The sequence below is a fragment of the Phascolarctos cinereus genome, unplaced genomic scaffold (genome assembly GCF_003287225.1).
Source record: "Phascolarctos cinereus isolate Bilbo 61053 unplaced genomic scaffold, phaCin_HiC Scaffold_4;HRSCAF=312, whole genome shotgun sequence".
NCBI lineage: Eukaryota > Metazoa > Chordata > Mammalia > Diprotodontia > Phascolarctidae > Phascolarctos > Phascolarctos cinereus.
The window spans coordinates 477,375,095-477,396,106 of record NW_027555847.1 but is presented as its reverse complement, the minus strand read 5'-3'; the positions used below and the strand labels follow the sequence as shown (position 1 = coordinate 477,396,106).

The 21,012-nt window shown below is 37.7% G+C and overlaps 2 protein-coding genes across 6 annotated transcripts in view; one reads left to right on the top strand and one right to left on the bottom strand.

Moving 5' to 3' along the window:
• The window catches only part of TMEM68 (transmembrane protein 68), a 37,220-nt gene extending 36,628 nt beyond the window's left edge, over positions 1-592 (bottom strand). For 4 of the 5 annotated variants that reach the window (XM_021005976.2, XM_021005975.2, XM_021005977.2 and 1 more), the window contains exon 1: positions 505-592. The gene's annotated coding sequence lies outside the window, so the exon portion shown is untranslated. The remainder of the gene's footprint in view (positions 1-504) is intronic. The other variant, XM_078153414.1, reaches the window with a different exon arrangement.
• Positions 593-989: 397 nt separating this feature from the next.
• TGS1 (trimethylguanosine synthase 1) overlaps positions 990-21,012 on the top strand; it is a 62,179-nt gene continuing 42,156 nt past the window's right edge. Inside the window, 7 exon segments of the mRNA XM_078153412.1 lie at positions 990-1,093; positions 9,178-9,245; positions 11,264-11,430; positions 12,014-12,389; positions 12,392-12,841; positions 17,354-17,471; positions 19,495-19,581. Of these exon segments, the coding sequence (XP_078009538.1) occupies positions 990-1,093; positions 9,178-9,245; positions 11,264-11,430; positions 12,014-12,389; positions 12,392-12,841; positions 17,354-17,471; positions 19,495-19,581 (1,370 nt within the window).

The following is a 21,012-nucleotide window of genomic DNA, read 5'->3' as shown; positions in this document are numbered from 1 at the left end:
TGTTGTTTAATGAATTTCGTTGAAGGCAGGATGAGAAGTACCACTGTCTTTCGGTATCTACAGCGTTTGGCACAGGGCCTGGCACATAGTAGGTGCTTAAAAACACTGACTGATTGTGGTGAGGGCGGGATGAGAAGTGGCCCAGAATGGTAAATCCCGTGACGAAGAGACCGGAAGGGGAGGCCATCCGACACAGAACCCGATCCACCCGGGCACCCGCCCCAGTAATAGCGGCTCCGGTGCTCCACGGCCCCCGACCCCGCGAGACAGGAAGCCGGCGGTCTCCCGCCCCTCCCCCACGGCCTCGAGACAGGAAGCGCCCCTCCCCCCCGCCGCCGGGATAAACAACACGGCCCAAGGTGGAGGGGGAAGGGAAGAGGATGACACCAAACCCAGAAAAGAACCCGCCCCATCCCCTCTCCACGTTTCCCAATCAAGGAGAAAAGCAATGGAGGAAGACGCGGCAAGTCTTCACCTCCTTTACCTCATTCACCCGATACTCACCTCAAGCAGTCTGGCCAAGCAAGCTGCAGAGCTAAGCGAGCAGTTTTCTCACGCCCTCTAATTAGGAACAAGAGTTGCGTCTCCGACCTGGACTGCGTTCCGTGGAACACCTTCCCCTCCTCTTCCCGCTCCCGCGTCCTCAGGCCGGAGAGGCACTTCCGGTCGGCGGGGTGGGCGCGCGCGCGCCCATTTTCGCAGCCACTGCCGCTGTCGCCGCGGTCCCCGGGGTTGTGTCCTCCCCACCGCCCGGTGTGTGCGCGAGCTCCCTGCCGAGCGACCCCCGGAAGGCCTGACCCTCCCCCCACCTACACCCACATCCCGCGAGGAAGGGCTTGACGCCCCCCCCTTCAATCTACCCCTCCTCCCAACCCCAGCCAGGGCGGCCTCGGCACGAGCAGCGAGGGCGGCCCGACGCCGCCGGCGCGTGTCGGGGGCCCGAGCCCGGAGGGGTCCCCGAGGCCAAGCGCTGCGGGCACCGGAGCGAGATGCTGTGCGGGAAGTGGAGTCTCGTGGCGGAAATGGTCCTGTTCATCGAAGACCTGGAGGAAGATTTAAAAATCCTCTGCCTCTGCTCCAGGGCGTTTGTGGAGTAAGTAGAAGCGTGTTTTTCCTATGCCAAAAAGATGTGGCTGATGCAGACGGAGCCCTGCGGGGTCCCGAGGTCGGGCCAAAGCAGCCTTGGAGGCTGATGTGAGAAATGACCACTTTTTAAGCTTCGAGAATTCTCGCACCCGCAGCCACATTAAGCCTTCCCTGAGGCAGCCGCTCTCTCCAAGCTGCTCCCCGGGACAATGTTTTTTAATATTCTGTGGATGACCGAAATTAACCTATGGAGCTTTAAAACGTAATAGCTTAAAAGTGATGCCTTTGAACGGATACTATTGTTCTGCCGTGTCCTACTCTTTGTGACCCCATTTGAGGTTTTCTTGGCAAAGACACTGAAGTGCTTTGCCATTACCTTCTCCAGCTCATTTTACAGATGAGGAAACTGAGGCAAACAGGGTGAAGTTACTTACACAGCTAGAAAGCGTCTGAATCTGGATTCAAACTCGGCTCTTCCTAACTCCAGTCCTGACACTTTCCAACTGCCGTAGGAAAACGCAAACACACTATGAAATTGCTCTGGTGTTTGGTACATCACAAATAGATGTAGTTTAGCATTTAGCAGTGGCAGTGATGTCGTGCCTATAAGGGAGAACATGAATTATTTTTTCAACTTGGAGATTTAAAAAATTGTTTTAATGCTAGACCTTTCAATGTGTGTGTTTTAGATTGAGATATTTTAAGGTTTAAAAGATATCTAATAAAGATTATAAGAAGTGTTTATGTGGGTCTGTCAGTAATTTTTATGGAGGAGAAAACATGATACAGTAGAACATTTGGTTTCTGGGTTTCTAACCTTGCCTGGGCACTTAGAGGGCAGGGTAATTCTTTTGCTCCTCCTTAATCAATTACTCTGTTCCCCACAGAGACTGTTCCAAATCTTTCCTTCTCTCCTGTGGCTTCCCATACCTTCCATTTTCCTTACCCTCTCAACTGAGAACCTGGGACTCTTTACTTCGATAAATAATGTAATAAATACTAGAAGATTAGGATGAGCCCAAATTGTGAAGGGCTTTAGAAATTGAACTGGAATTTTAATTTTATCCTAAAGTCAGTAGGGAACTAGGGACTTTTGATTGAATATAGGAATGACGTGGTCAGATAGGTGCTTAAGGAAAATCTTGAACAGAGAAGAAACCTGGGGCAGGAACACCAATTAAGAAGCCTTTAAAAGTCCAGGAGAGAGATGACAACAGTCTGAACTTAAAGTGGTGGCTGTGTGAGTACATCTTTGGTACACCTAGATGTCTAATGGATAGAGTGCCAGGCCTGTGGTTGGGAAGACTTATGTTCCTGAGTGCAAATCTGGCCTCAGACCCTTACTAGCTATGTGATCCTGGGCAAGTCACTTCATCCTGTTTATCTCAGTTTCCTCAACTGTAAAATGAGGTACAGGCTCACTCCAGTATCTTTGGCAAGAAAACCCCAAATAGGATCATGAAGAGTCAGACACAACTGAACACACCTTCATCTTACCTTTTCTTCATTTCAAAACCTCTTTACTATCATCTCTACTTTCTCCTTTACTGCAGTCTTTAAAAGTCTTTTAGCCAACACCAGCCTCTCTGCATATGCCCTTCATCCTACCCCCCTCCCATCTTCTCCAGCAGATTGTTCAATCCTTTCCTCCCTTCTCCCAACCTCTTATCTCCTTATCTACTGATTTCTTCCCTTAGTGCCTTTAAACAAGAACAAATCTCTCATCCTTTAAAAAAAAAAACCTTCCTTAGATTCTTCAGCCCCTCCGGTAATAGTCCCAGTCCTATATCTGTTCATCTTTTCTCAGCCATTCTTCTAGGAAAAGCCGTCTATACTCGTTGCATCTTCTTGATCCCTCTCCTGACTTTCTTCAATCCTTTACAGTTTGGCTTCCAACCTCAACTAATATCTCTCCACACTTACCAATATTCTCATATTCTCATTCATATTCTCTCTCTCTCTCTCTCTCTCTCTCTCTCTCTCTCTCTCTCTCTCTCTCTCTCTCTCTCTCTCTTCTCTCTCTCTCTCTCTCTCTCTCTCTCCTTGGTGAGGCAGTCAGGGTTAAGTGACTTGGCCAGGGTCACACAGCTAGTAAGTGTCAGGTGTCTGAGGTCAGATTTGAACTCCGGTCCTTCTGACTCCAGGGCCAGAGCTCTACCCACTGTGCCACCTAGCTGTCCGCCAATGATCTCTTCATTGCTGAATCTGATATTATTTTCTCAGTCCTCATCCTTCTTGACTGCTCTGTAGCATCTGCCATTCAGCCTCAGTGATCTGTTCTTTTGTCTTCTCTAGGTTTTTGTGACACTACTCTCTCCCAGTGCTTCTTCCTGTCTGACTTTCCTCAGTCTCTGCTAGAAAATCATCTATACCTCAAGACTCTGTTGGCTCCTCTTTTCTTCATATTTCCTTTCTTGATCATCTCATCAACTCCTGTAGATTTAATTATTCTCTCTGTAGGCGACTCCAGATCTATATATCCAGCTTTAGTCTCTGTCCTGAGCTCCAGTTATGAATCACCAGCTCACACTTAAAATGGGATGTACTGGACATATTTTAAAACAGAACTCATCTTTCTCCCTAAAATCCTTTCCTTTTCTGTACTTCTCTATTTGTATCACCATTCTTCCAGGCTCCCAGGTAGCATAATCTCATTGTTACCCTTGATTCTTTACTTTGTTTCACTCCATAGATATAATCAGATGTCAAATCTTGCCTTTTCTACCTCCACACATCTCAGGTCTGTTCCCTTCTCACTACTCACACAGCCACTGCTTTAAGTTCAGGCTGTCATCATCTCTTTCCTGGACTTTTAAAGGCCTCTTTGTTGGTCTTCCTGTCTCAAGTTCTTCTCCGTTTGTGATTTTCCTTAAGTACCTATCTGACCATGTCACTCCTATATTCAATCAAAAGTCATTGGTTCCCCTACTGACTTTAGGATAAAATAAAAATTCCAGTTCAGTTTCTAAAGCCCTTCACAATTTGACCTCATCCTAATTTTCCAGCTTTATTACATTATTCCTTTTCCCACATTCTACAGTCCAGCAATATGAGGCACTCCATGTCTAAGCTCTTTGACTGGAAAGCATTACTTCAGTAGCTTGTGTTCCACTTGATAGTGCACTAGCCCTGGAGTCAGGAAGACCAGAGTTCAAATCTTATCTTAGACACCTACTAACTGTATGACTCTGTGCAAGTCTGTCTCAGTTTTCTTAATTGTAAAATAGGGAGAGTAATAGCATCAACCTCTCAGGATTGTTGGGAAGGTCAAATAAAATAACATTTGTAAAGTTCTTACCACAGTGCTTGGTATGTAAGTAGGTATTGTATAAATTCTAGCTGTTATTCCCTACTTTCCTCTGTTTCATAGAATATTCCACTTCTTTCAAGACTTGACTCGAAAGACCCTTTTGATTTCCACCCCTCCCTCCCTATCCAATGTTTTACTAGGCAGCTAACTAGTGCAGTAGTGCAGTTAATAGAACTTGGGAGACCTGAGTTCAAGTCCTACTTCAGACATTTAACTAGCTTTGTGATCCTGTGTATGTCACTTAACCTGTCATAGCCTCAGTTTCCTCATTTGTAACATGGGGATGATGATAGCATTAATTTCACAGGATAGTTGTGAGGATCAAAATGTAGAGTTCACTGTAAACCTGTTATATAAATGTTGGCTATTTAACTACTTTGTATTTCTTTTCAATTCCTTATATGTCTGCAGAAGTACATGTTATCTCTTCTTGACAGCAAGCGCTTTTATTTTTTGTCTCTGTATCCCTAAGACAGTGATTGCCACTTGTAGGTACTTAATAAATTTGCTTGTTGATTAATTGCGTTAGGAGTAAAATGATGTGGATTTAAATTTTGTCTTTGCCACTGGAACAGACTGTAGGCAGGTGTCTGGGCTTCAGTTCCTTATTTGTACAATACAGAGATTTGCATTAGACTTCAGTTCTAAATCTTAATCCAGTTTAAAAGAAAAGGAAACAAATTCCCAGAAGTCGTATACAAAGGATCTAATTTTGTCTCAGATCACCACCTATGATTTAGTAACTAGGTCTTAATGAGTTCCTTGAGGCTCATTGTGGCTAAATGATTTGCTTGAAGTAACAGAGCTAGCAATAAGTATCAGAGAAAGGCTTTGAACACAAGCCTCCCTGATTCTACTCTGTCCATTGGGCAATACTGCATCTATATCTCAAATCATACATCCAGATAAACGGCTAATAACTCTTTCAAAGAATTCGTGGCAACAAATGTTTATTAAATACCTTCTATGTGTGCACCTGATATTGTCTAAGTCCCCATTCTCGGCAGTACTTCTATTCTTCTGGGAAAGTTAATTATTTTCTAAATTTAGCATTCTTTATAGAATCAAGCAAACTAGAAAATTATCAGTTTTTGAAAAGGTGATAATCTCTTCCCCTCACTGGGAATGCAGATTTCACCACATAGAATTTTATCAGTTTCATTTTCTGAGCTATCATTGTCAACAGTTTCTGCTTCATTTGATGCTTTGTCTTTATTGTAAACAATGTTGACTTTGTTCAAAACATTTATTACAACTTTTCTTTAGGAATTGCCTTTAGAGTCTGTGACAACATCTTTTTGAGTATTCTGGGGGTGGCAATTCTTTGCTCTTTTGATTCAGCAAACTTTGGCAGGAGATGGAAAGTCCTATAAGAGAAAACATAAAGTAGTTCATTTTGTCTGGAGAGTAGAGTGGCTGAGGGGAAGTAATATATAAGGAAAGATCAAGTTGGAACCAGATTCTGAAATGCTTTAATTGACCAACATAGGAATGTGTATTTTATGCTAAAGGTAGTAGGAACCACTGAAGATTATTTGAACATGAAAATGATATGGTTAAATCTGTAATTTCAAAATATCAATTTGGCAGCTGTGTAGACAATGGCCTGGAGAAGATAAAAATTAGGAAAGGGGAGGTCACTTAGACCATATGCAAAGTGATGTATCAGTTGGAATATGTGGAAGACCTTTACCAGGTGATACAGCCTTCTGCCGATAAGTATAAGCAAAATCTTTTTTCTTTCAATGTCCAATTTCTTCATTTAAGCTACTTGCAGAAAAAGAAAACATTGTTTCTGTGCAAGGATTGTTAAAGCCATATTACTTTCATGATCTGAATCTTTTATTTAAATGACCTCAGTCACACTGACAAAAATTTCACAAAGATTTTCTAATCATTCATCCTCTTTTCTGAACTTTGTCAAAATTTAGTGGCTAGATGTTTGTGCTATAGACAAGTCCTATATAAGTCTTATGAACTTGGTAAAGATGGATCCTAATGTTCAATTTTGAAAAGTTGGGCAAGAAAATAAACTAGAACTTAATTCTATTCTGGTTTATGTGTAAAAGATTCATAAAAGTTCCAAAAGTCATTACATGAATGTATTGTCTCAGGCATTACATAATTAATGGATAAAATAATCATTTTAGAAGTTCATCTACTACTACCTGTGTGTTGCCTTGGACAAACCACTTCACTTCCATGGGCTTTTAAGTTTCATCATCTGTGAAATTAAGGGGTTGGATTAAATGGCACCTGTGTCCCTTCCACCTCTAAATTTGCACTCCATTATCTACCCTGGATTATTTTCAAATACAATTTCTGTGTATAACTACTATAGCAAAACAAGTCCTTATTGAGTGGAGTAACTGCTAAGGGAAGAGGCACTTTAAAGTGGAATTAGCCTAAATTTTGTTAAGTTGAGGCTTACAAAAGTGATCTCAATATAAAACTGGACATTAAAATTGTGTTCATTACAACAGAATATCTGTAGTGAAGACTTCCGGTTTCTAACGCATTGTTGCTGTGCTATTTTTACCAGATTACCTGACTGCCAAGCTAGATTTTGAGTGAGATCTAAAGGAAAGCTGTAGTTGAATATTATATTATAAGTCTATGAGTATAAAAATCTGCTCTGCCCTGTGGGTGAATTGAGAACACAGTGGTTTTTCTAAGGATCTAAAGGATCATTGAGTTACAGCTAGAAGGTTCTTCCATGTCTAACTGCTTCATTTTACAATTTAGGAAACTGAGGCTCATAAAGGTTTAGTGGCATGTCCAGTCTTATGCAGGTGACCCTTGAGTCAAAACAAAGCCTTCAGAATACAAATCCATCCTTTATTCTACTGCACTTCTGATACTATTAAGACACTTCTGCAAAAATAAAATAATTTGCAGTTGGAACTGCCAGTCTGCAAACTGTCAATATTGGAGAGAAGAGGAAGAGGAAGAGACTTTAAAAGAAGAATAATCACAAAAATTTTTTATTGTTGATTTATGTGTTGATTTTTAAAAAACCATTTTGCTGAATTGTCAGGTGGTGAACATGTTCAACTAGTGTTTGAGACATTCAAAATATTTTATTTTGTCCAGACCTGTGATTTCTTTGTACTGTAAGGAACTCCTGGTAAGGAAACTCCCTCTACCTATGAAGAGCTATACTTCTACAATTTGTAATCTTTGAAAGTTGCCTGGAGGCATTAAGAGGTTACGTGACTTAAAGACTATTTAAAAAAAATTAACACCTTTTTTCCAACTTGTTACAAGTATTTTAATGATTGATTTCATCATATTTGGAGCAGTGAAACAAGTTATTTTCTCTATGTGGGGACCCTATCTGCTGTTTTATAGATGGTCTTTTTAAATGTTTGGTTTTTGTCTTTTTGTGCTTGTGCCATTTGAATGTTTGTTTCACCACTTAAAGCAGTTTCCAAAACTCTTATTTTATTCATGTCTATAGGATAGTTAGAAGGGCTTTTTCCTTCACTCCTCTCCTCAGTTTATATTTAAAATTCCTGTTGGGGCCATCTCCAGTTGTCCTGATCTATATCTTGCCACTGGACCCAGATGACTCTGGAGGAAGTGAGGCTGGTGACTTTGCCTTCCCTCACTTAAATCCAGTTCACTTGCAAGTCATGACATCATCTTCCTGATGTCATAGTCCTCTTCAAGAATGAAGGACAAACCACAACCACACAATTAAAATTCCTGCTAAATTTTCTTACCAATAAATTTTTCATCTGTTCCTTTTTGCCTATCTTTTTTACCTTGTTTTCACTTTTTCTTAAACCCATCTGAACCTCCTATTTCTGCAGAGCATCAGCATTCTTCTAGTTGTCCAGGTTTATACTCCTCCTTGATAGGATACTCTCACATCCCATATACAATTAGTTGCCAGGTCTGGTAAATTCTTCCTCCTCTATCAGCATCAATGCCTTCCCTTCTCTTCACTCATACCACAACCACTCTAATTCAGGCCCTCATTAGTTCTCACCTAGCCTATTACAATAGTACCCTAATAGATTTTTATCCATCCAGTGTCTGTTCTGTGTTGTATACATAGAGCTGCCAGAGTGATAATGTTAAATCTGACCCTTTAATTGTCCTCATCAAGAAGCTTCAGTAGCTCCCTATTGACTCTTTAGCCCTTCACAATCTGGCTCCATCTTATCTTTTCAGATCTCCTGCTTGCTCTTTCTGTTACAGTGTGGATGATCCATTGTGATTTGCAAGTGGTCAAAAAGTGGCAAAGTAGGTCAGTGGAAGAAAATTGATAAGCAAGATTCAGTTACACTCAAACTCAGCAACCCAGTGTTCGTTCATTAAACTTGAGAATATAAACTACTTTTGGACTTTATATTTTATGGGAAAGGTTGGGGAAACTGGAAATCAGTTGAGGGAGAGGGGATATTAGGTGTAGACCAGCATTTTCTGCCATATATTCCATTAAGTTCCAAATTGATACTTGACTCTATAAAGGTCACATAATTTTTTTTGATTAGTGGAAAATGGAGAGAACTAAATTTCCCAACTATGGCTAGGGGAGACAATTCTTAGATAAGGGATAGAGGAAATCATACAAAGTAAAACAGGTAATTTTGATTAAATTTAGTTGAAAAGCTTTTGCATGAACAAAATCAGTGTTGCAGGTATTAAAAGGGAAACTGGGGGGTTAGAATCTTAGCCTCAAATTCATTTTGAAAGCAAGTATTTCTCTGGAATTATAATTTTATTTGTTTTTGTACAATAGCTAACATGGCTTTGTTTATCTTGTTTTACAGGGATCGAAAATTGTACTATTTAGGATTAAAAGGATTCTATGTTAAAGGCAGTGATACCAGTAATACAGGTATATACCTTTACTTTTTGCAAATTAACTGTAATTCAGTATTTTAATTCAAATTATATTAACACCTATCATGTGGTATTTTACTGTGAAAATGTACATTTTTCTGCAAATCAGCAAATGTTTTACACAATGACTTTACTGGAAAGTGTCCCAGAAACAAATGAATTATTTTTGGGTTTTGTTGTTGTTGTTGTTGCTTGTTTTTTTTTCTTAAAAACCACTGTGTAGGCTGCAGTTATCCTCTTTTGCCACTAGATGGGGTTTTTGGTAAAGCGAAATTACCACCTGGAAATTGGAATGAACATCCCAAATTAACAAATGAGTAGATTAATGCTATTGAAAATGAAATATGTAGGTGCTTTTTTTGGTGCTGAATTATGAACAGATTGACCACATGTGAGGTTGTAAAAAGTTGAATATACCAATATTACCTTTCAGGTTGATACTATTCTATAGTACATTCCTAGTTCATTAAATAAGGTAGTGTATAGATAAGCATAGGTATAGATATGTACATATGTCTGTACACATATGTAAATATGTATGTACGAGCTATATGTGAGGCATTGTGGATGGAGGCTCTTGGACTGAGGAAGACTTTAGTTCAGCTTTTCAGTAGAACCAAAGACTTCAGTATTTCAGCCTCAGATCCCTCTCTTAGGTACACCAGGGAGTTCCTACAGAGATAAAATCATAGATCAGAACACATATATATATATATATATATATATATATATATATATATATATATTCATTTTAATATATATGTATACATATATACATAGATATATATAGATAGATATATATATAAATAATTTGAATAGGGATTGTAGTCTGCTTCTATGGAGAATACATGTGAAAAAGTTGAAATTCTTTGTATAAACCATTAGAATAAGTTACCATGAATTGTTTGAAATAACTAGGCCATCAACTGGAATTATTGTAACAAAATTAAATCTGTGTAGAAGTACACCAGTTCCTGAAAACTACTTTTACATTCTCTTTCAATTTTCCATATTGGTATAATGTTTTTGTTTCTTTATAACATTTGTAGATCTTTCAATGCAATGAAACAATATCATCAAGCTTCAGAGGAGTCATGTTATATTTGTCTAGACTTAAACTAAATGAACTTGAAGACGAAATTGTTGACTCTGTCAATCATGTATTATACAGCCTATTAAGAGAGAGCATTGGACTAGAAGTCAGAGACCTCCCTTAGTTTTAATCTTGCTTCAGACACTTACCAGCTCTGTGACACTAAGCAAGTTGCTTAACTTTTCTCACCTTCTGTTTTCTGATCTATAAAATGGAGGTGATAGTAGTACCTGCCTCACAGGGTTGTTTTAACTATGAAAATAAATGTAAACCTCTGAAAACCTTAAAAAGCTTTGTAAATGTTAACTGTTATTAAATACATTTGATAGCCTATTGTTGTATCCTGACACTGTCATTACAACTGCTGATGTTGCCTGTGTTATCAGTATGTCAATTAATGTTTTTTTTTCTTATTAATTACATGTGGTGCCTTGGATCATTAATCATAAAAATAGCATTAAAATGTAGTGAGGTGTTTTGCAATAAATAGAAATTGGTTATTCCTAGAGATTTGAATAATTTAAATGACCTTAGAAATAATCTAGTCCAACACTCATTTTATACATAAGGAAGTTTATGCCCAAAAAGATTGCGACTTCCCCAAAGTGATACCAATAGTGGCAGAACCAAAATTAAAGCCTATATCCCCTGGCATCCAAAGTCACAGAACTATGTTCTTTCCACTCAATTATATTTTCAAGTTCTTATTTTCTCTAGATTTATTCATAAAAGCACATAATTCTCCTAGGAATGGAGTTGATAACGTCATAGCTTTAAAAAAAATTCTGTGAGCAAAATTCAGGTTGCCAGTATGCTCAAGTCACAGGCAGGGAATGTGACCTGGAAAGTAATCATATAAGTGCATGCGAGTAAGTGTTTATTTATTTTAACCATAAACTTTAAAAAAATCCTGTCTGTAGAACAAGCCACAGAAGAGGGGGAACATAATTCCCATGAGACCATAGAATTGGAGAATGGCAGTGCTTTGAGATCAGATGAAATTGAACTGGATTCAGAGGCTGAACTTATGAGAAGTATGGGACTACCCCTTCAGTTTGGAGGCCTGTCTACTCACAAGAATTTTGAGGTAAATATTAGATTACTTATTTCCTTTACTTCTAGTCATAAGCCATGAGGCGCAAAATATACAAGATTAGTGAATTTTCTCCCCAAGTCTTTTTAGCTCAGTCAATAAACATTTATTAAGTGCCTACTGTGTGCCAGGCACTCTCTCTAAGCCCAAAAAAAGACAAAAGACAATCCCTACCCTCAAAGAACTTATAACTTAATGGAGAAGACAGCACAGAAAAGGAAGCTGGGGTACCGAGAGATGGGGGCATGATGAAGAAGTCCAGAGAAATTAAGCTGAATTGGAAATGAAGAAATAGTTGTCCCTTCTTAGAGGCGGGTTCTGAGAGGAACTCACTAATCAGAGGCAGAGCATAGGAGCAGAGGGTAGTGATGAAGTGTAAGTACCGGGGCTGAAATAATCTTCTGGGATAAAAAGGATATTTTACTTATTTTTCTTAGAAGGTTCGTAGTTTTATGTAAATTAAGCCTGTAAGTAATTAAAATTATTCTTTTAAAATATAGAATGTCTCATTTATGCTTTCTAAAAAGAAACATGTTAAAATTGTCATAGTGAAATTGACGTTTTCACTGATATTTAGGTGTCCATGAATTCCAGAAATAAAAAAACTAAATTTAAAAAGAAAAAGAAAAAATCTCAAAAGAAATGCTCAGATGAAATTCTGCAAGAATCATGGAAAGAGATTCATGAAGGTGATGATCACTTAATGTCAGATGATCCATCTTCAGCCTTTGAGCGATATGAGGAGACCAGAACATGTGAACTTCAAAATGGGAAAGAAGTAGAAACTGGAAAATTATCTACTGGGAATGTATTACCTCCCAAACTAGAAATTACAGAGAAATGGCAAAAGTATTGGAGTGAGTACGGAGAAGGATTGTTATGGCAGAGCTGGCAAGAAAAACACCCAGGTGAAATATTGTCTACTGAACCTTGGAATTCTCCTGAGACAAAGGAAGATGGGAACAACATTATAGTCATGTTTACTGGTATTATTTGGAACAGTTTCAATATTGGGAAAGTCAAGGGTGGACTTTTGATTGTTCACAAAGTTATGATACAGATAATTGTGTGTCTAAAATAGAAATGGATGAGAAAAATGATAGTAACATTACAAGGGGATCATTGTTGGACTTAGTTTCCGTGACTGGAAGTGAGGAGGAAATTTATGAAGAAAGTACAAATGATAAGCATCATGAGGAAATACTTGATGGAATTAGCAACATAAATCTGAATTCAGTGGAAGGAGAGAATGACTGCTTGAACTCGACTGTAATTTGTGGTGATTATCAGTGCCCGAGTGAGGTTAACAGTGAACAAGAGTGCACTCTTTCCAATGAATGTGAGCCATGTGATGGAGCAACCAAGAAAAGGAATTTGTCAGAAAATAGAAGTACCAACCAAGCAGGTCAGTGGATAATTAGCTGAAATATGGATTAGTCAAATGAACCCATGTAACACAAGAATTGACCATGAAAATATCATCATGTAGGTTAACAATGGTAACTAGTAATCTTAGTAACAATTTAATCTTTTTTAAAAAATTTCATTGTCATGTTATTCTTTCTTAAATGAAAACAAAGTTTGTATTGGTTTCCTGTTGCTACTTTCATGACCTTGAAGGTCCAGTTTACCTAGGAATTATGGAATTCACACATATCAGTATTATATCTCATGGTCAGGAGTCACAGTATAGAGACCTGACCCTGAAGTCTGAAAAACCTAGGTTGAATTACCAGTAATCTCTTACCAGCCAAATCTAATAGCCTTTTGTCAGTCATCCTTTACCTCACAGTAGCATATGACACTGAACAACTTCTCCAGGATACTGTTTCTTCTCTAGGTTTTTAGGATACTTCTCTCTCTTGGTTCTCCTACCTGTCTGACTGTTCCTTCTCAGTCTCCTTTGGTTAATCAATACTTCATCTATGTCACTGACACTTCACTGTGGCTGTCCCCTGACACTGCATTCTAGGTCCTCTTTTCATTGTATACAATCTCCCTTTGTGATCTCATCAGCCACTGTTGGATCAATTATCATCTCTATGCATGTGATTTCCAAATATGTATTTTGCCCTGCTCTTATTTCCAGAGCTCTCCAGTCCTGTATCAGCAACTGCCTTTTGGACTTCTCAAACTGATTATCCCATAAGCCGCCTCAAACTTAATGTAGCTAAAACAGAACTTAAAATCTTTCCCTCCAAATCCTTTATTCTTCCCTATTACTGTCAGGACTCCACCATCCTCCAGGCTCAAAATCTTGGTATCATCTTTGACTTCTCATCTCACTTATTCCACCTATTCAGTCCATTGCCAAATCTTTTTGTTTCTACTTTCATAACATTTCTTATATGCCCCCTTCTTTCCATTCACATAGCCACCACTGTAGTTCAGGTCCTTATAATCTCTCACCTGGACTGTTGCTTTGTAACTGATCTCCCTGCCTTTAGTCTCTTGTAGCATGTCTTCCACTCTGTTACCCAGGTGATTTTTCTAAAGCATAGGTCTGACCATGTCACCTTTGCTCAATGAGCTCCTGTAGCAACTGATTACCAGCGGAATCAAATATAAAGTCTTCTGTTTGGCGTTTAGTTTTTTATCACCTGACCCCTTCCTACCTTTTTGGTCTTCTTATACTTTCCATCTGTCCTGTATTTATCTTGTATATACCTAATTATTTTCATGTTATCTCCCTTATTAGAATGGAAGCTGCTTGAGGGCAGAGACTGGTGGTTGTGTTTGGTTTTTTTTTTTAAACTTTCTTTGTATCCACAGAATTTGGCGTAATACCTGGCATTTAGTAAGTGCTTATTATAAGTGCTTTTTTGACAGCCTTTGGCTTTGTGACTCAGGGAAAATCATCAGATAACTTTCTAAGATTGTAAGTTGCACAGTAGTTGCTGTTCTGATCTACTTTGGTAGAAGGAATTGTCTTATGAATTCCCTACACCAATGAAGTCATAAGTCCAAAAAAAATCTCAATATCTGGTCCATCCCACTGGGGCCATAGACAGACCTGACTAATTCCTGATGTCTGAAATGCTTGGGCTATGTTAATAAATAAGTGCATTAATATAGTCATCAGAAAGGGGAATTATTTACTGGAGCCACTTACCCAACAGTAGGGTATGTGCTTTGGGTTATTCATTGATACAGCCAACCACCAAAGGCAAACAGCAGGAAAATGTTTTAAAAGTCCCATCAGAATGTTTAACAAGTAGTTATTTGTTGGTTGAAATGCTAATTAATAGATGTAGTTGTGATTTTTTTTATCTTGTTGTTATAAAATGAAGTAAGCACTCGAATATTATTCAGCTTCCAGCAAATTATCATACCCTGGACCTATTATATACTCAGGTACATGACTTGGAAAATATGTTTGATATAATACTTTTACAAAGAGTAATTTTTTTTTTTCTGGTCACCATAATATCACAATACTTTAGCATTTCAGAAGATCCTTGATTTCATTAGTAACTGGTACTACTTTGACCAATGTAGTGATTACATACTTAAGTTGACAATCTTTGTGTTAAAAAAAAATTCATCACCTGGCGACCACACTTCTAGTGATGAGCTTGTCCAGAATTAGCTCACCCGACTCTTAGAGCAGTAAATGACAACCCTAAATAGCTCAGTTTGATGGGACTTGCAAGGGCTTATGCTTAGTTGGTGCAGCCTTTGAAACCCCTCCTTAGTAGGAGGAGCCATTCAAATTGGACTTTAGGGCAAAAAGATCTCAGTATAAAAATCTAATTTAAAAATGAATAATTATGAGTAACTGAGTTAAAATCCTAGCTCATCAACTTGTCTCTTGTATGACCTTGAGCAAGTCACTTTATGTCTGTGTGCCACAGGTATGAGGAAGTTGAATTAGGTGTCTTATAAGATCCTTTTCACTGCTCTCAATGTATGACCTGTTAACAATGCCCTAATCTAATACTAAATGTGATCCAGTCACTAAAAATTATTCAGAATAGAATAGTAATAGCTTTCATGTTCAGTGTTGTTTGTTATTGATAATAGGATTTTGATAATTCATAGAGGAAGAGAGAAGTCTTTTTGGAAGATCTTAAAAGAGTAGCCTCTTAATTCTTAACCATGAGAATTGATTTTGAAATACTTGCCACTGAAACAGCTTATAAACCATTTTATATCAGGAGAAATATTCTTGATTCAAGATGCTTATACATAAAACAAGTTAGCAGCCTCTTCACCTATGTATGAATGTTTCCTAAAGAGTTCATGATTACCCCTGGTACCATGGGCAAGATGAAGGAAACCTAGGAGGAATGGGAATAAGAAGAAATAAGTCAGAATAGGGGGAAGAGAGGAATGATATTTTTGTCATAAAGATAGAAATCATTGCCCACTCTTAGCTGATGACATCAGTAAGATAGAGAATTCCTAAAACGTCTGAAATCCCTGAGATCTAGCCTCAAGTGTTAAAGATAGATTAGTTTGGCATGTTTTTTAATACTATTTTGATGTATCAAGTTTTTTTGCTCCCTGACCCTGCTGCCAGTATGAACCCAGAGATGTTCACTCCTCTGACCTCTCCTTTTTGTGGTTCCCAGGCTGCCTGGCACTTGGCCAGCATTGAGTAGTGGGAGAACCTGGGCTCTCCTCCCACTTCTGCCCCTTCCTTCCTCTTTGTGTGACCATGGGCAAGTCACATCCCTTCTGTGAACCTTATTTTCCATCTGTAAAATGACAGTGTTTGTTTGACTTGAAGGCCACTGCCAGCTTAAACTGTTAACTTGAATATTTCTGAGAGTTCTTCCTGGTACTTACTAAAGACTTGTTGACTGATTAGTCAGTTTCTGAAGGAATTTACATCAGATCTGGAAATTCTAGACAGTCAACACCTCTTCCTCATTTCTCTTTCCCTTTGTAATGTAAAATTTCTCTCAATCGAAATCTACCGTCTTTAACTATCAATATAAGATTTATCATAGCCAGGTATTGCAGTGGATAAGGCACTGAGCCTACTGTTAGGGTGATCTGAGTTCAAATCCAATCTTAGATACTTGTTAGTTGGGTGACCTTAGGCAAGTCACTTAACTTCTGTGTGCCTCAGTTTCTTCATTTGTAAAATAAGGACAGTAATAGTATCTACTTCATAGAGTTGTTATAAGGTAATATTTGTAAAACACTTAGCATAGTCCCTGGTATATAGTAAGTTTCTAATAAACAATTCCCTCCTTCCTGATATTTTACATTAACATTGGCCTTCCTTAGTCATCTAGCATTCCAGTCTCCTCTCTTGTTTTGGTTAATAGGGGTCTGACCTGTGGTTTTACTAGTATAGAGCAGTGCTTTTTAAACTGGGTTGTGACCCCACATGGGGTCACGAAAAATTTGTCAACAGTAAAAGGTTTCTGAAGACACAAGGACCAAAAATTAATTCAAAATCAAATGGGTAATGAATGTGAGGTGTATCTGGCAGCCCTTGCACCTGTTACATTGTGCAGCCTTGGCTCTAAACACAAAGTATGTGCACTTTGCACTGTGCATGGCCAACAGAACACAAAAAGGGGTCACTTGAGTGGGAAAAGTTTAAGAAGCCCTGGTATAGAGAACTGTTGTGAGGAAATTCCTTCTACCACCATGGGTCAGTGCCTTCTCTGCAACTTACAATCTTAGGAAGTTGTCTGGGGTGCTGAAATGAAGCGACTTACAAGAAAGACGCTGAAATATTTAGATTGAGTTTGAAAATGACAGAAGAAGGGGAAGCTAGGTGGCACAGTGGATAGAGCACTGGCCCCTGGAGTCAGGAGGACCTGAGTTCAAATCCAGTCTCAGACACATAGCTCTCACTAGCTGTGTGACTCTGGGCAAGTCACTTAAGCCCAATTGCCTCAAAAGGAAAAAAAAAAGAATTGTTGGAACAAGATCTGAAAAATCTATCTTTGTCTAGATTCCCAGGAGACTTCTGGAACAAGTACAAACAAAGAAATGTCACACAGCAACAGTAAGGATGGAGATGAGAGTGAGGAGGAGCCGCCTGAATATAAACCAGCTAAACTGAAGAGGAGGTAAATCTTTTCACCAGAAAATATTTCCATAATAATTGTCAGTCAGAAAAACATTTAATAAATACAGCTGTGATCCTAGCACTTCACTTGTCCTTGTGGAGATTTTTAAAGTCATAATCCCTGTTTGAAAGAGCTTATATTGTCAGTAGGAAGATAAAATTTATCTTCTGAAAGGAACCTTAGAGAAAGTGAACTTTGTATTCTCTCATTTTAGAGATGGAGTATTATATTTTTAGTTATTGTTGGATAAAGTTCATAAAACTTAGTTTGGTTGAATCTACATATTTTACCTGTAAGGAACTAAAGTCCAGGGAGATTGTAATTTGGCCAAGGACATATATACTATTTCATGCTGGTCTGTATGGTGAAGAGTTCAAAGTTAATATAATTTATCCATTGAATGTTTTAAGTGCTATCCTCTAGAGTACCATTTTAAGTTCAAGGAGGGATACAAAACTTAGGTAACGCACAGTCTCTTTCACGAATCCTATAATCTAGTAGAGTGTTAAAACACACATAGAATTGTCTATAATATAAAATATTGTACAAACACATTACAGAAAGAATTACAAAATAGAAGCATCATGTAACTTTAATGGGGAAAAATGGGTATTAGAGGATCAGAAGAAAAGGCCTTGACAATGGAATTAGCAATTGAATTAGAGCTCTAAAATGTGGTGAAACAGCCAGAAAGTGGAGAGGATGGGAAGATGTTTGGGGCGTGGAGAATACCATGAGTAAAAAATGGGTGTTCTGTGTATTTTTGAGTGTCCAGATTTGTTGGAATGTATGTGGATTACTAAGATTATTCTGGCAGTATTATATAAAGAATTGGAGTGGAGGTGGAAGTATCAGTTAAGAAACATTTAATAGTGTGAAGTAGAGAGTGATGGTAAGGGAAAGAGATAGAAGTGAAGGGATAAAAGAAATTGTATCCACAAACTTACTGATTAGATATGCAAATTAATGATGGTATTATAGACAGTGAATTCCAAAGGGAATATAGAGTAATAAGATCAATTTCCTCACTGTACTTCACATAGCACTTCTTTTTGCATTACATTAATACAGTTCAATGCAGTGGATATAGAGCTAGTGTCGTTTAAGAAAGTTGGTATTCAAGTCCCATCTCTGACACACATTGCAGAAAATGTAATGATCTGCATTGGTAGAGGAAGTTCTAAATGTATTCAAAGCTACCTGTTTTGGTGTCCTAATGTCAAAAATTCATACCTATATAGCATTTTAAGTGTTATAAAACTCTTCTTTCTCAACCACTCTGTTAGATAAAAAATTAAAGTATAATCCCCAGGTTATAAGTGAGGAAACCGAGGCTCTGAGAGGCAAATCCACTTGTTTAGAATCACACAGCTAGTAAGTTTCTGAGGTGAGATTCAGACCCAGGAGTTCTGACTCAAAGTCCAGCACTCTGTCCATTGAACTACACTGTCTCCAAAGTAGCTATTAAACTATAAGTTTCTTGAATGCTTCTGGTGGTTGATGTTATCAAGATCCTAAATTTTAGGTAAGTTGGATTGTTATTTTTACTACTAGTTTTTCCTGCTTAGAGTCAATTTTTCCCCCTTGGCTTTTCCTCATATAGGTGCATAAATGTAGTTTTTGTGGTATTTTTTGTTGCTAAAATGCTTTTTATTTTTTTGAAAAAATGGACAAAAAAGTTGCTTTGAGGTATTATAAATGTTTCTTGGTGGTAACTTTTCCATTATAAAACCTGATGAAAGAAGAAACGCTGTATTCTCACTATAGCCTTTGTATATATCCAGATCTAAATATTTTAAGTGATTTGTAAAGTCCTAATAAGAGAACCATCTCCTTTTCCTGGTTATTTGAACTATAGTTGGTTATTATAGAAAAGCTATAAGTATATTGATTTATGTACGTTCTACTGTTGTGCTAGTTTACATTTATTATTTCAAACTGTTGAAAATAATGATGGTCTGTGGAGATAATGGAGCTTGTTGGTCAGTGTTAATGGAAACTGTTTCTCTTTTTGGATTTGTAGCCATGAACTAGATATTGATGAAAATCCAATTGTGGACTTTGATGACGATGGCTCTCTCTTGGGATTCCAGCATGGCTCAGGGCAAAAGTAATTTTTTATTCATGATTTTTGTATTCTGAATTTTAGAGTTTTCTATCCATATTTGATTGGTCAATATGAATTTTTTTTTTACATTTTAGACCTCGCAATTTAAACAAATAGTCCATTTAGTGAAAACTGCAATAGATCCGAGACGCTCTTCTCCTGAACAAGTTATAATTCTTTTCCTTGTGTAACCTTAACTTTATAAGATAATCTTAGGGATTATAATGAGAAAGGTATTAGTAAATTGAAGAATTCTCTTGACCTCAGATCCATTTGGCTAATACAGTATGAGAATGTAGACCCTTTTCTATATTAACATATTCTTGTATCCAGATAGGAACTCCCAGGTCGTTGAAGTGTTTTGCCAGTAACTCTTACCCCTTTTTGTGGCTCTATAGCAGCTGTGCTGAAAACGAATTACCTTAACACTATCATGAGCAGAGCTTAGACCCTCTTGGAATGGCCATTATAGGAAAAAGAAAACAAGAAAAAAGTAGGAAAAAGAAAACAAACTGTAGGCTTGTGCTTGAATAAAGTGATAATAACTATCATTTATATGATGCTTTGAGGGTACAAGTTTCTGTAGTGAAAACATTCTCTTTGACACAAGAATTCCATTATAGGGAATATATACTTTATCAACCTAATGACGAAGACTGAGATATTGGTGTAATACATATTGTAGGATGGGAAGAGCATTTGACTTGAGATTCAAAGGATTTGGTTTCAAGTCACAGCTCCTCAGTTTCTTAGCTGTGTGACCTTGGGCAAATCACTTACCTTTAGTAAGATTGAGGGAGTTGAATTAGATCATTTTTAAAGGTACTTTCTAGCTCATAACATTTTGTGGTTCTTTGAATATTTGTTTGGTCAGATATTTGACATAATTGACCTCTAGAGCTTCATATTGACAACTCTTCTATAGCTTCGTCTTTTGAGAGTTGCCTGTGAAAATTATGATGTCCTTAAGGAAGACATGAGAAATATGGAAATACATTGTTAAATTGTAAAGTATTATAAAGAAACAGATACAGAAGTTATAAGAGATTACAACTGTACAAAAATATATACACAATTATAGGGATAAGTGAGAAAAAAGTGGAAAAGGAATGCAAAGCAGTAGTAACTGACAAGTTATAGATATCTAATTAAAGTGTTTTAGTGTACATTGTAAATCTAAGTTTATTTAGTTAAGTTCATGATAAACTACTTAAAATTTAATATACTCAGTTGTACATTAAACATTTTTGAAGCATGTTCTGTGTGTCAGTCTTTGCTAGGCATTGCAAATACAAAGAGAAAAATCCAGTAGTACCCACCTTCAAGGATCTTATGTTCTGTAGGGGGAGCACAGCCTGTACAAAAATATAAACACAAAATAAATTCAAGTAATTTTGCATAAGAATTTAGTTATGGGCTTCATGTAAAGTGGTA